The sequence below is a fragment of the Lontra canadensis genome, unplaced genomic scaffold, assembly GCF_010015895.1.
Source record: "Lontra canadensis isolate GAN:19392208 unplaced genomic scaffold, GSC_riverotter_1.0 scaffold8, whole genome shotgun sequence".
NCBI lineage: Eukaryota > Metazoa > Chordata > Mammalia > Carnivora > Mustelidae > Lontra > Lontra canadensis.
Window position 1 is genome coordinate 34998942 of NW_022631002.1, and position 12263 is coordinate 35011204.

Genomic DNA, 12263 nt, shown 5'->3' on the forward strand with positions numbered 1-12263 from the left:
ATTTTGATCAGTCATATTTTCCTTTGAGCATCGTTCCTCTATTCTTTCTAGATTGCCAGTTTGAGCTCTCGGGAGCTGATGGAATAGTGCGTTCTAGTCAGGTAGAACAAGAAGAAAAAACAAAACCTGGTCAAGCTGTTGATTGCATATGGACAATTAAAGCTACTCCAAAAGCCAAGGTATTATTATGCATTGAGTCACTTTAGAGAAGAACATAATAAGACATTGATTAGCATAATGTATTGTTTTGATTCATGGAGATACTTACTATTATAGAAACTGATACTGCAACTTTTATTTCAATCAGATTGGCCACCTAAGATCTAAGTACACTGCAGTATAGTTTCAGGAAGATGACACAAACATTGAGAGTCTTAAAATCTTTGTACTCCTAGATCAGGGGTGCAAGTTTTGATCCATATGATTACCGATTCATAAAGAACTTTATGAGGAGGAAAAACAGACCACAAGAGGATGAAGATTCTTGTCAGAGTTCTTAGAGTTGGTCATGGCAGTGTCTAAACCAAAACACAAATGTAGCAAGTCTTGCTTCTGTGTTCTTTCCATGATGTCCTCTGCTAACGATGTGGAGCTGTTATTGGAAAGTACTGCAGTAAAGGATGTTTTTAAATAACTCTGACAGATTGGGATTGGTTTGCTGACTACTTTTGCTTTTTGCTCTTAATTTATACTTCTAGGAATATTCACAGTGAAAATTAATAATTAATGTGGATATATGTGAAAAGAGAAATTGAGGATAAGAGAACAAACCATTAAAGAATTACAAAAATTAGGGCAGCTGGGTGCCTCAGTGGGTTAAGGCTCTGCCTTCAGCTCAGTTAATGGTCTCAGGGTCCTAGGATCGAGCCCCACATTGGGCTCTCTGCTCATCAGGGAGCCTGCTTCCTCTCTCTGTCTCTCTCTGCCTGCTTCTCTGCCTACTTGTGATCTCTCTCTCTCTCTCTCTGTGTCAAATAAATAAAATATTTTTTAAAAAAGAGTTGCAAAAATCAAATTTAGAGTTATGGTAATAGCATAGATTAGATAACGTGAAAGCCTGACCATTATAAAACATCTGGATTCATTGGGTAAAATATAACAGATACCCTTTTAAAAGCATAGGTAAGATTTCCCCACCCAAAAAAAGGTAATTCTTATGGTCTAGAAATGAAGAGAGAGAAATAGAAACCAGACCAATAAATTGAAAACTGAAACTGATGGTACAAATACCTCTTGCTGATTTTAGTATCTTCCAGCTACTCACCAGTAGACCTGCCAGGAGCTTGTATTACTAACCACAGTGAGAAAAGGCCTGCAGTTTGTGTGACGTTTATGAGATCCCTCACATAAAACTGGAACCCTTAAAAGGATATGTAATTGCTATGAAGTGGTAGATTAGAAACCTCTTCCACTAATAGGTTAACAGTGAAGAAGCTTACCTTTCTGGGCTCAGTCCCAGGATAAGGCTGGGGTCTCCCCTAAAGCTTTTACCTAGAAACATGTTCTTACTAGAATTTGGGACATGTGTGATTTACATTCCAGGCCCAATCTAGGAACCACTTCGTCTACAAATTAACAAAACGGCCCTAGCCTCAAAAATCTTTTTAGACACCTGGCAAAAATAAATACAGAATAACCACAGAGGGACACCTGGGTGGTCCAGTTAAGTGTCTGCCTTCGGCTCAGGTCATGATCCTAGGGTCCTGGGATTAGGCCCCCTGCTCAGTGGGGAGTCTGCTTCTCCCTCTGCTGCTTCCTCTGCTTGTGCTCTCTCTCATACACAGACACAATAAATAAATCTTCAAAATAACCACAGAGGCTGTAGGATTGCCATCAGTAAAATACTGCTGAAGGTAAGCTCACACCCCAAAATTAGAAAATATAAAGAAACAACCCATCATGAGTGAATTAGCAGACCTAACAGCAAGAAGTTTCTTTGATGCCTAAGAAGTTAGGTGTTTTAAGTATCTTACAAGAAGGAATCAAAAAAACGAGAAAGAAAAATGACCAGGTATACTTTACAAATCACCAAGTAGAACTTCTTCAAGTAGTTATTAAAGGATAGATCTGAGAAAATTACCCAGAATGTAGCTCAGGGGGTCGGGGAGGGGTAGTGGGTAGTAGTGGGGTAGTGGGATTTTAGCAAGAAAATGTTCAAGCTGACAAAAAGCATTGACACAAGTGACTCCCAAAGCAAGAAAAAAGTTTATATTGACACCTCACTACATTGGCCACAAGAGACAATGAAAAAAATCTTTAAAACAACTAGAGAAAAAAGAGCTGTGAGAATCATTAGTAGCAAAATAGGAGCCAGAAGACAATAGAGTAATGTCTTGAAAGTGCTGAGAAAAAAAAATAAGTAACTGCCAATCTAAAATTCAGTATTCAACTATCATTTTAGAATGTGAGCAAATCGGGTCATGATCCCAGGGTCCTAGGATTGAGTCCCACATCGGGCTCCTTGCTTAGGGGGGAGCCTGCTTCTCTCTCTGCCTCTACCTGCCGCTTTGCCTGCTTGTGCGCTCTCTCTCTCTCTCTCTCTGACAAATAAATAAATAAAATCTTTAAAAAAAAAAAAGAATGTGAGCAAATTAAGATATTTCTGGGCAAAAATAATAAATGGACCAAATGCTACAATTAAAATCCAAGTATATTCTGCTTTAGGATAACTATGGGAAATTTTGAAAATAAGGAAAGAGGAAAGAAGTAATAGACAAATACCAAAAGAGATCTGATAGAGCTATTAAAATAGAAATCAAGAAGGCTACCAATTTACAAGGAAGATATAATTTTTTTTTTTAAGATTTCATTTATTTATTTGACCGATCACAAGTAGGCAGAGAGGCAGGCAGAGAGAGGGGAAGGGAAAGCAGGCTCCCTGCTGAGAGAGCCCAAAGCAGGTCTGGATCCCAGGATCCTGGGATCATGACCTGAGCCGAAGGCAGAGGATTTAACCCACCGAGCCACCCAGGCACCCCGGAAGATACAATTTTCAATTTTATGTATTAATATGACCTCAAAATTTACAGAATTGAATTGACATTTGCCGAGGAAAATTGACAGAGCCACAATTATAGTGGGTCACTAATTTCACCTCTCAGTAATTAATCAAGCATACAGAAAAAGTGGTAAGGCTCAGATTTAAACAACACAGTATGCCTGATGAGACATGTCCTACTCCCAACATCCAGCAGATAGGTATTCTCTGCGAGCAGGCATGAAACATTTATAAACTCTGATCCATACGCTAGACTACAAACAGAAGTCTGAAATACCAGTGCTTCATATTATGCAGAGCACCCTCTGACAAAAATACAATTAAATCAGGAACCAGCAACCAAAAGATAACTTTAAAATCCATATGTTTGGCAATTTAATAATATACCAGTTAGTAATTAATAGGTCACAGATGAAATCAGGGTGGAAATTTAAACACACTTAAAATAATAAAATTGAGAATATCAAAGTGTGTGGGATATAGCTAAAAGTGCTCTAAGGGAGTTTTCATAAATGTTTCTTTTAGAAGAAGAAAAAGTTTAAATTTAATGAGCGAGTTTCAACTCAAGTTAAAAGAATGACCAAAGAAATCCAAAGAAAAGGTAGTTAATGAGAGCAGAAATAAATGGTATTTTAAAAAGAATCAACAAAGCCAAAAGCTGGCCCTTTGTAAAAAATAACTATAGGTACACCTCTGCCAAGATTGATTTAGTCAGAAAGACCTAAATAATTAGAAATGGAAAAGGTCATAGAGGTGCCTGGTGGCTCAGTCAGTTAAGCGACTGCCTTTGGCTCAGGTCATGATCTCAGCGTCATAGGGTCCTGGGATTGAGCCCCACACGTGGTCCTGGTCCAACTCCCTGCTCAGCAGAGAGTTTGTTTCTGCCTCTCCTCTTGCTTGTGCTCCCTTTTTCTGTCTCTCCCTCAAATAAATAAGTAAAATCTTAAAAAAAAAAAAAAATAGAAAAGGTCATGAATCTACTATAGCAGAGATTTAAAAATTCTTAATATGACAAACTATGAAGAAAACCTGCTGAACAAAAGAGAAAAAAACCATATAGTTTCTTCAATAAATGACAAAGGGGAAAAAAAAAAGCAGTGAATATAGATTAAAAGAAATGTAAAGTCAAATGAACTTGTGGATTCAAAGTATAAAAATAGGAAACACTACAAGACAGAAGTCTGAACACTGGTGTTTGATATGAAGAAATTATTTATTTGGTTTGATGATAGAACTGATCATATTTTAAGTGGTCTTTAACAATACACATAGAACTCTTGACATGTGAATTCTCTCTGGGATTTGTTTCTGTATATGAGAGGCAGATGTGGGAGGGTTATAGTTCGAGCAAGACTGGCTGAGTTAATAACTGGTAAAGCTAGGGGATGAGGACAAGGTTATGATACTATTTTGTCTGCTTTTGCACATTTGAAATTTTCCATAATCATGCTGTTTTAGACTATAAGAATATAAGTAATTTTATTTGCTGATAAATTTGTTAGTCTAAATGGACAATTTCCTGAAATATATAATGTGTATGTATATGTATATATTTATATATATACACACACATATTTATATACAGTTATATAAAATTTACAGAAACTAAATCAGAAATAGAAAACCTGAAAAATCTTACCAAGTTAACAAAATTGATTTTGTACTTAAAATATATAAACAAAAAAAAAATAGTCAAATTGGATTTTATCAGGTACTCAAGGAACATGTTATATAAATGGTTTCAGAAAATTGAAGAAAAAAAGAACATTCCCCAGCCTTTTCTATTAAAACTAAACAACATGGAGAGTTTTTTGTTTTGTTTTTTTTTTAAGATTTTATTTATTTGACAGAGAGAGAGAGATCACAAGTAGGCAGAGAGGCAGGCAGAGAGAGAGAGGGGAAGAAGCAGTCTCCCTGCGGGGCAGAGACCCTGATGTGGGGCTCGATTCCAGGACCCTGGGATCATGACCTGAGCCGAAGGCAGAGGCTTTAACCCACTGAGCCACCCAGGCGCCCCAACATGGAGAGTTATAAACCAGGATTATTTGTCAAGTGGAGGGGGGGAGACTCTAAAATAACAAACTAAACCTAGTAAAGTTTTTTTTAGAAATCATGACCTAGAATTCTTAGTTTAATATTAGAAAATTGAATGATGTAGTTTCTCATATTAACAGATTAAAGGAGAAAATCCAGATATATCAGTAGATGGCAGAAAAAATATTCCATGAAACTTAAAACCTATTGATGAAAATCTCACAGTAATTGCAACATAGGAGAATGCATTTTAATCATGATAAAGAATATCTACAAAAACCTAATTCAAATGCTGTAATTAATGTTAAAACCTTAAAAGCACTTCCTGTAAGCACAGAACAAGTCAAGGATGCCTGTTGTCAAGGTTTTGTTTGGTGTTCTGAAATTCTAGTCAGTGCAACAAAATGAGAGAAAGGAAAAAAGTTCATCGGTTGTAAAGATCAGTTGCTTTTCTTTATATTACAGCCAAAAGCAGTTAGAAAATAAAACTTTGTAAAGTACAATTTACAATAAGAACAAATCAGGAGATATCAGGAAGCAGATTTTAAAATTATGTTGAAATGCATAAAAGAAGGCCTACAGAAATAGAGATCATTTTCATGGATGGGAAGATTCAATATCATAAAAATGTTCATTGTTCTCTAATTTATCAATTTAAAGTAATTCCAGTCCAAATCCCAGTAGGGCTTTCTAGGGAAGATGGCAGGCTAATTCCAGAATTCACATAGAAGAGAAAGTGTTCACAAGAACCATAACAGTTTTGAGTAAAAACCTGTGGGGCTGCTTACCCTTCAAGATAAAGTTGTGGTAGTTGGATGGAATGGAACTGTCTGAGATATACAAACTAATAAAATTGGATAAAATTAGAAGGTAAAACTATACATGTATGGTGGTCACTGGGGGGAGGTGGGTAAGGGAATAGGTGAAGTAGATAAAGGGAATTAAATGGTATGGACTTTGAGTTATAAATAAAGCACAGACACGAAAAGGACAGCATACAGAGTATAGTCAGTAGTACTGTGATAATGTTGTTTGGTGATTACACTTGCCGTGGGGGAGCACTGAAGAATGTATGGAATTGTTGAATCTCTGTGGTACTCCTGAAACTAATAGAACACTATATGTGAACTGTATCTCAGGTTTTGTTTTTTTGTTTGTTTGTTTGTTTGGTTTTTTTTTTAAGTAAAAAAAACTACACATGTATGGAAGCTTGGTATATAACAAATGTGCAGGTACACCTTGGAAATAGTACCAGTTCTGTTCCAGACCACAGTAAAGCGAATATTGTAATAAAGTGACTCAAAGAATTTTTTGGTTTCCCAGTACATACAGAAGTTATGTTTACACTGTACTGTAGTCTGTTAAGTATGCAATAGTATTGTGTCTAAAACAACATACATCCCTTAATTCGAAAACGCTTTATTGCTCAAAATTGCTAACCAATATCTAAGCTTTCAGCAAGCCCTATATCTTTTTGCTGCCTCGATGTGGACGGCTGCTGATTGATCAGGGTGGTGGCTGCTGAAGGCTGGGGTGACGGTTTCTTAAAATAAGTAATCAAGTTTGCTGCGTCCATTGACTCTTCTTTCACAGACGACTTCTCTGCAGCATGTGATGCTGTGTGGTAGCATTTTACCCAGAGAACTTCTTTTAAAATGGAATCAATCTTCTTAAACCTGCTGCTGCTTTATCAGCTAAGTCCATGTAATATTCTGAACCCTCTTGTCATTTCAACAGTCCTCACAGCGTCTTCACCAGGAGTAGATTCCATCTGAAGAAACCACTTTCTTTGCTCATCCATGAGAAACTCCTCACCCGTTAACGCTTTATCATGAGATTGTTGCAATTCACATATAATAATTTCTAAGTTTGAAATACTGTGGGAATTACCAGATGTGACCCAGAGACACAAAATGAGTAAATGCTTTTGGAAAAATGGCACTGATAGGCTTGTTTGACACAGGATTGCCACAGACTTTCAATATGTAAAAAATGCAGTATCTGAGAAGCACAGTATGCCTGTATTTTTATGGAAAGGCCATTGAGAACAATGGACTTGAACACCAGTGACTTCTTTTGTATATTTATAAGTGGATTTTTCTGAAACATCACCCTTTAACTAGTTTATCCCATTTTTGAGTATTCGGCTCTCAAGGTAGTCTTTAACATTTTTTCCTTTAAATTTCTAAAATTTATTTACCCATCTAGTTTAACAATAGTTTTAAAAATTTGATCCAATTCCCATGTCAACTATGTATAGTATTTTGAACTTTTTCAGTTTTAAAAATTTAGTTATTAAAAGTTACATTCTCGGGGCACCTGGGTGGTTCAGTCGGCTAAGCGTCTGCCTTCAGCTCGAGTCAGGATCCCAGGGTACTGGGATCGAACCCTGTGTCGGGTCCCTGCTCAATGGGAAGTCTGTTTTTCCTTCTCCCTCTGCAGCTCCCCCTGCTTTTGCATGTGCTTGCTCTCTTCTCTCTCTGTCAAATAAATAAAATATTTTAAAAAAGAAGTTACATTCTCCAATATTCAGTGTTTGAAATAACATAATATTACCCACCTCCTCTTGGTAAAGAGAGCAGGATCTCTTGCCCATCTCATTCTCCACCTCCCCCTGGCAAAGAAAAATCAAGATCTGAGAAATATTATTTAATTTCTTAAACACTTAGAAAATTAAATACTATCAAATGAGAAAGTAAAAGCTATATAATATTACAGGTATAGAGGAAATCTGTGTTCCCATTATCTTTCTTACATACCCTATTGTGAGTTTGAGTTTTATAATTCCTATATGCAGTTCTATATCTTCATATTTATGTACTATGAAAATATACATTATTCTTATACTTTAAAGTTTTGTATCACTTGTAGAAATCACTATCCATTCTCCTTTTAGACATTTAGTTTTACTTTTTTAAGATTTGCTTATGGGGGGTGGTGCAGAGGGAGATAACTTCAAGCAGACTCCCCACTGAGTCCACAACCCTGAGAGCATGACCTGAGCCAAAATCAAGAGTCGGTTACTCAACCGACTGAGCCACCCAGGCACCCCTACTTTCACATTTTAATAATATATTAAATAATGCTGTAGCAATTTTTGTATTTTTATTATGCTCATCTATGATGATTTTGTATGGTTATATATCCAGAAGTGCAGTTCTTGTGGAGTGTGACCATTTTCAGCTTTACCAGAGCATGTCAAAAGGTTTTCCAAAGTGTTTTTGGCAGTTTATCCTTTTAAAGCAAGTTAAGAGCATTTCCTTTACTCAATCCTTGCTGACACTTGGTTGTGTCAGGACACTCAGTCATGTCAACCTACAGGAAAATTTTTTGACAGCCACCAGAATCAAGAACAGTTTCATCACCCCAGGGAAATTATCTCATGCTCTTCCTTTGCAGTCAAAACCTACCTTCAATCTTTACTTATTTCTTTAGAATTTTATTTATTTGTCAGAGAGAGAGAGGGAGAGAACATACAAGCAGAGGGAGAAGCAGTATCCCCACTGGGCAAGGAGCCTGATGTGGGACTCAGTCCCAGGACCTGGGGATCATGATCTGAGCCAAAGGCAGAGGTTTACCTGACTGAGCCACCCAGGCGTTCTCTTCAGTCTTGATCCCTGGCAACTGATGATCTTTTGTTCTATAGTTTTACCATTTCCAAAACTTCATATAAAGAGAATCACACAGTTTGTGTGAGTCTGAATTCTTTAATATAATATGGTGCATTTGAGATTCCTGTTACTGCATGGACCAATTAGCTTATCCCTCTTACTGTTGAGCAAATTTTATTATATGGATATATTGTAGCTTACTCTTACCATCTGAACATTTGGACTGTTTCCAGTTTTTGGTTATTATTGATAAAACTGCTATAAACATTTCCGTACAGGTTTCGTGTAAACATTTTTTTTCATTTTTCTGGATATCCATCCCTGAGCCTGCTGATTCACATGGTAGCTTTGTAAGAAACCACCAAGCCGTTCTCCCAAGTGGTTATTTTGTTTTGCATTTCCACAAGAAGTGTTGTCAGATTTTCAGTTGCTCTACATAGTTCTCAGCACTTGGTTATCATCAGGTTTTAACTTGAAGTTTTGTAATGTCTAAATCTTGGGTAAAGTGTCTCCTATGCCCATTTTAAGATTGGGTAGTTTTCTTATTGTTCTTACGGTACTCTTACTTTTGAGTTCTGGATTAAAGAAGTGTTCTGGCAAGTGATTTGCAAACATTTTCTACCAGTCGGTGGCTTTTCTTTTCACTCAACAGTATCTCTCACAGAGAAAAAGTTTAATTTTAATGAAGTCAAATTGTAAATTTTTTTAATGAATTTTCCTTTGATGTATTCCAAGAGCTGTATACATCTGCCTGACCCAAAGTCATAAGGATTTGGTCCCTGTATTTCCTTCTGAAACTTCTATAATTTTATATTTATGACCCATTTTGAGTTGATTTTTGTATAAGGTACTAGGTATAGCTCAAGGTTCCGCTGTTCCTTCCTTCCTTCCTTCCTTCCTTCCTTCCTTCTTAGGGATGACTGATTTTTCCAGCACCATTTGTTGAAGACTATCCTTTCCATTGAATTGCCTTTGTATCTCTGTTAATAATAATAGTTTTATTTGTAAGAATCTCTTTCTGGGCTGTATTCTGTTTTTTGTATGTATGGGTCTCCTTCTGTCAGTACCACACTGTCTTGATTATTGGAGCTTTAAAGTCTACACTTCTGTGCTCTGTAGCTTCCGGTATGGTGCTGATTAGGACTTAACTTGTTACGGAGTTTGAGGGGGAAAGCATTCAGATTTTCACCATGAGGTATGGTGTCAGCTCTGGGTTTTTGTAGCTGTCCTTTACCAGGTTACAGAAGTTCTCTGTTTTTCTGAGATTTTGATCATATAACTTTTCTTTTTTAGTCTCTTTATAATGGTGGCTTACATTGATTATTCAAAATTTAAACCAGCCTTGTGTTCCTAGGATAAACTATATTTGGTTATGATTACATGAAAGTATTATACTTTTTATATGTTGCTGCTTTTCTGGCTGATGATTCTGACACCACTTCCAACTAGTGGGGTTTTTCCCCACACCACCAAGTAGTTCTCAGACACCAGCTGGGTATCCTACAATTCAGCTCAGGTCTGACACTATCGATCTGGAAATGGCACCATATTCTAAGAATTGGGGGCTCCGTCCCACAAGTCTGGCCTCTACTTCAGATGCCAGTTTCATGTCCAAGTTGTCATTGTCACCTGTGCTTTTGACCAACTGGTTGGAAATCAGGTTTCTAGGAGCCCCTCCTTGCGTTTGATTAATTTGCTAGGGAGACTTAGAGAACTCAGGGAAACAGTGTTCTTACTTAAATTACCAGTTAATTACAGAGCATATTAAAGGGTAAGATTCAAGAGCCATATGAAAAGACACAGTGAGGTTGTGAACAAAGGAGCTTCCCTCCCCCATGAGGTGGGGGGCCTGGCATGATGGCATATGGAAACATTCTGATTCACCAGCTTGGAAGCTTTTTCAAACCTTATCCTTCTGAGTTTTTATGGAGGCTACTACATAACCATGGTTGATTAAATCACTGACATTGGTGCTTGATTTAACCTCCATCCCCGCCCCTCTCCCCTCCAGGGAAATCGCCATGGAACTGAAAGTTTAAGCCCTCAACTCATGGTTATTTCCCTTAGTAACTAGTCCCCATCCCTAAGGGATTTCCAGAAGATAACCTCATTAATAGGAAGTCAGTTGTCATTGAAAGGGACTTGTTATGATTAATGGGATACCTGTTTCAACTCAATGGCTGGAATATTTTCAGGAACTGAGGACAAGAGACCAAATAGAACATGTTCCCGCTGCTCTTATTGCTCAGGAAATTCCAAGGTTTGGGGAGGTCTGAGCCAGAAACAGAGACAAAGTTCAAATATATATATTTTTTATTATAAATCACAGGAATATTGATGAGTAGTTTCCTTCTGTCTTTGGTGGTGTCACAGTAATGCTGGTCTTGTGAGTTTAGAAATGCACCATCTTCCTGGAAGAGGTTGTGAAGAATTAGCATAATTTCTTCCTTACATGTTTGTTATAAGTTGTTTATGAATTCATCTAGGCCTGGAGACTTTTTTGTAAGGTTTTAAATTATGAATTCATTATTTTTTATAAATATATGGCCATTCAGTTTACATATTTCTTGTTAGAAGTGTCTGGGCAGTTTGTTCCTTTTAAGGAATTAGTCCATTTTCATCTGAGTTATCTGATTTGGGGTCATAGAGCTGTTCGCTGTTTATTTGTTTATATATACAAATAAAATTTGTTTATTTTATTCTTGTTTACACCGCTCAAACTTACAACCGCAAGATCAAGAGTTGTCATTGACTGAGCCAGCCCAGTGCCCTTCTTTTTCCCTTAATGTTGGTAAGGTCTATAGTGATAGCCTCTTTTTTTATTCTTGATGGTTTATATTTATCCAGATATTTACCATTTATGTTTCCTTTCATTCATGAAGTTCTAAGATTCATTAACGTATCCTTCCTCTTTTATCTAAAGAACTTTCTTTGGCATTCCTTTTATTGCAGATCTGTATACAACAAATTTTCTAAGTCTCTTAAGTCTTCACCAGGGTGTTTACTTATTTTGCCCTCATTCCTGAAAGAATATGTTTGCTGGGTACAAAATTCTGATGTTCACAAGTTCTTTTTTTCAGCACTTAAAAATTTTGTTGCACTGTCCTTGGCTTTGATGATTTCTGAAGAGCAATCCAAACTCAAATCGTTTGCTTCTACAAAATGCATCATTTTTCTGTCAGATCTCAAGACTTTAAATCTCTGATTTTAAGTAGTTTGATTTTGATGTCTGTAGGCCATGTTTTTTTGTTTGCTTTTTCCTGTTTGGTGTTTGCTGAGCTTTTTAAATCTGTAAATTTTTGCCTTTCACCAGACTTGGGGCATTTTTAGCAGTTATTTCTTCAAATATTTTTTTTCTGTAGCAACCTCTCCTCCCTCTGAGACTTAAGTGACATTTTTGAAATAGTTCCACAGGTCCTTGAGACTGTATTCATTTGCCCTCAATCCTTTTTTCTCAGTATCTCATATTAGAGTTTCTCCTGAGTCATTTTCCAGTTTACTGACTTAACTCTGTCATCCCCATTCTCTTCTTCGGCCCATAGAGTGAATTTTTTTAAAATTTCAGATATTTTTCAGTTTCAGTTTCAGTTTTAAAGTTTCACTTCAGTTTTAAAGTTTTC

General features: G+C 36.7%; 1 protein-coding gene across 4 annotated transcripts in view; it reads left to right on the plus strand.

The window, feature by feature from the left end:
- The window catches only part of NETO2 (neuropilin and tolloid like 2), a 63781-nt gene that overhangs the window by 19656 nt on the left and 31862 nt on the right, over window positions 1-12263 (plus strand). For all 4 annotated transcript variants that reach the window (XR_004382280.1, XM_032854568.1, XM_032854571.1 and 1 more), the window contains exon 6: window positions 52-179. Coding sequence is in view for 3 of the 4 variants with exons in the window: in XM_032854568.1 (XP_032710459.1) it covers window positions 52-179 (128 nt within the window). In the remaining variant the exon portion in view is untranslated. The remainder of the gene's footprint in view (window positions 1-51; window positions 180-12263) is intronic.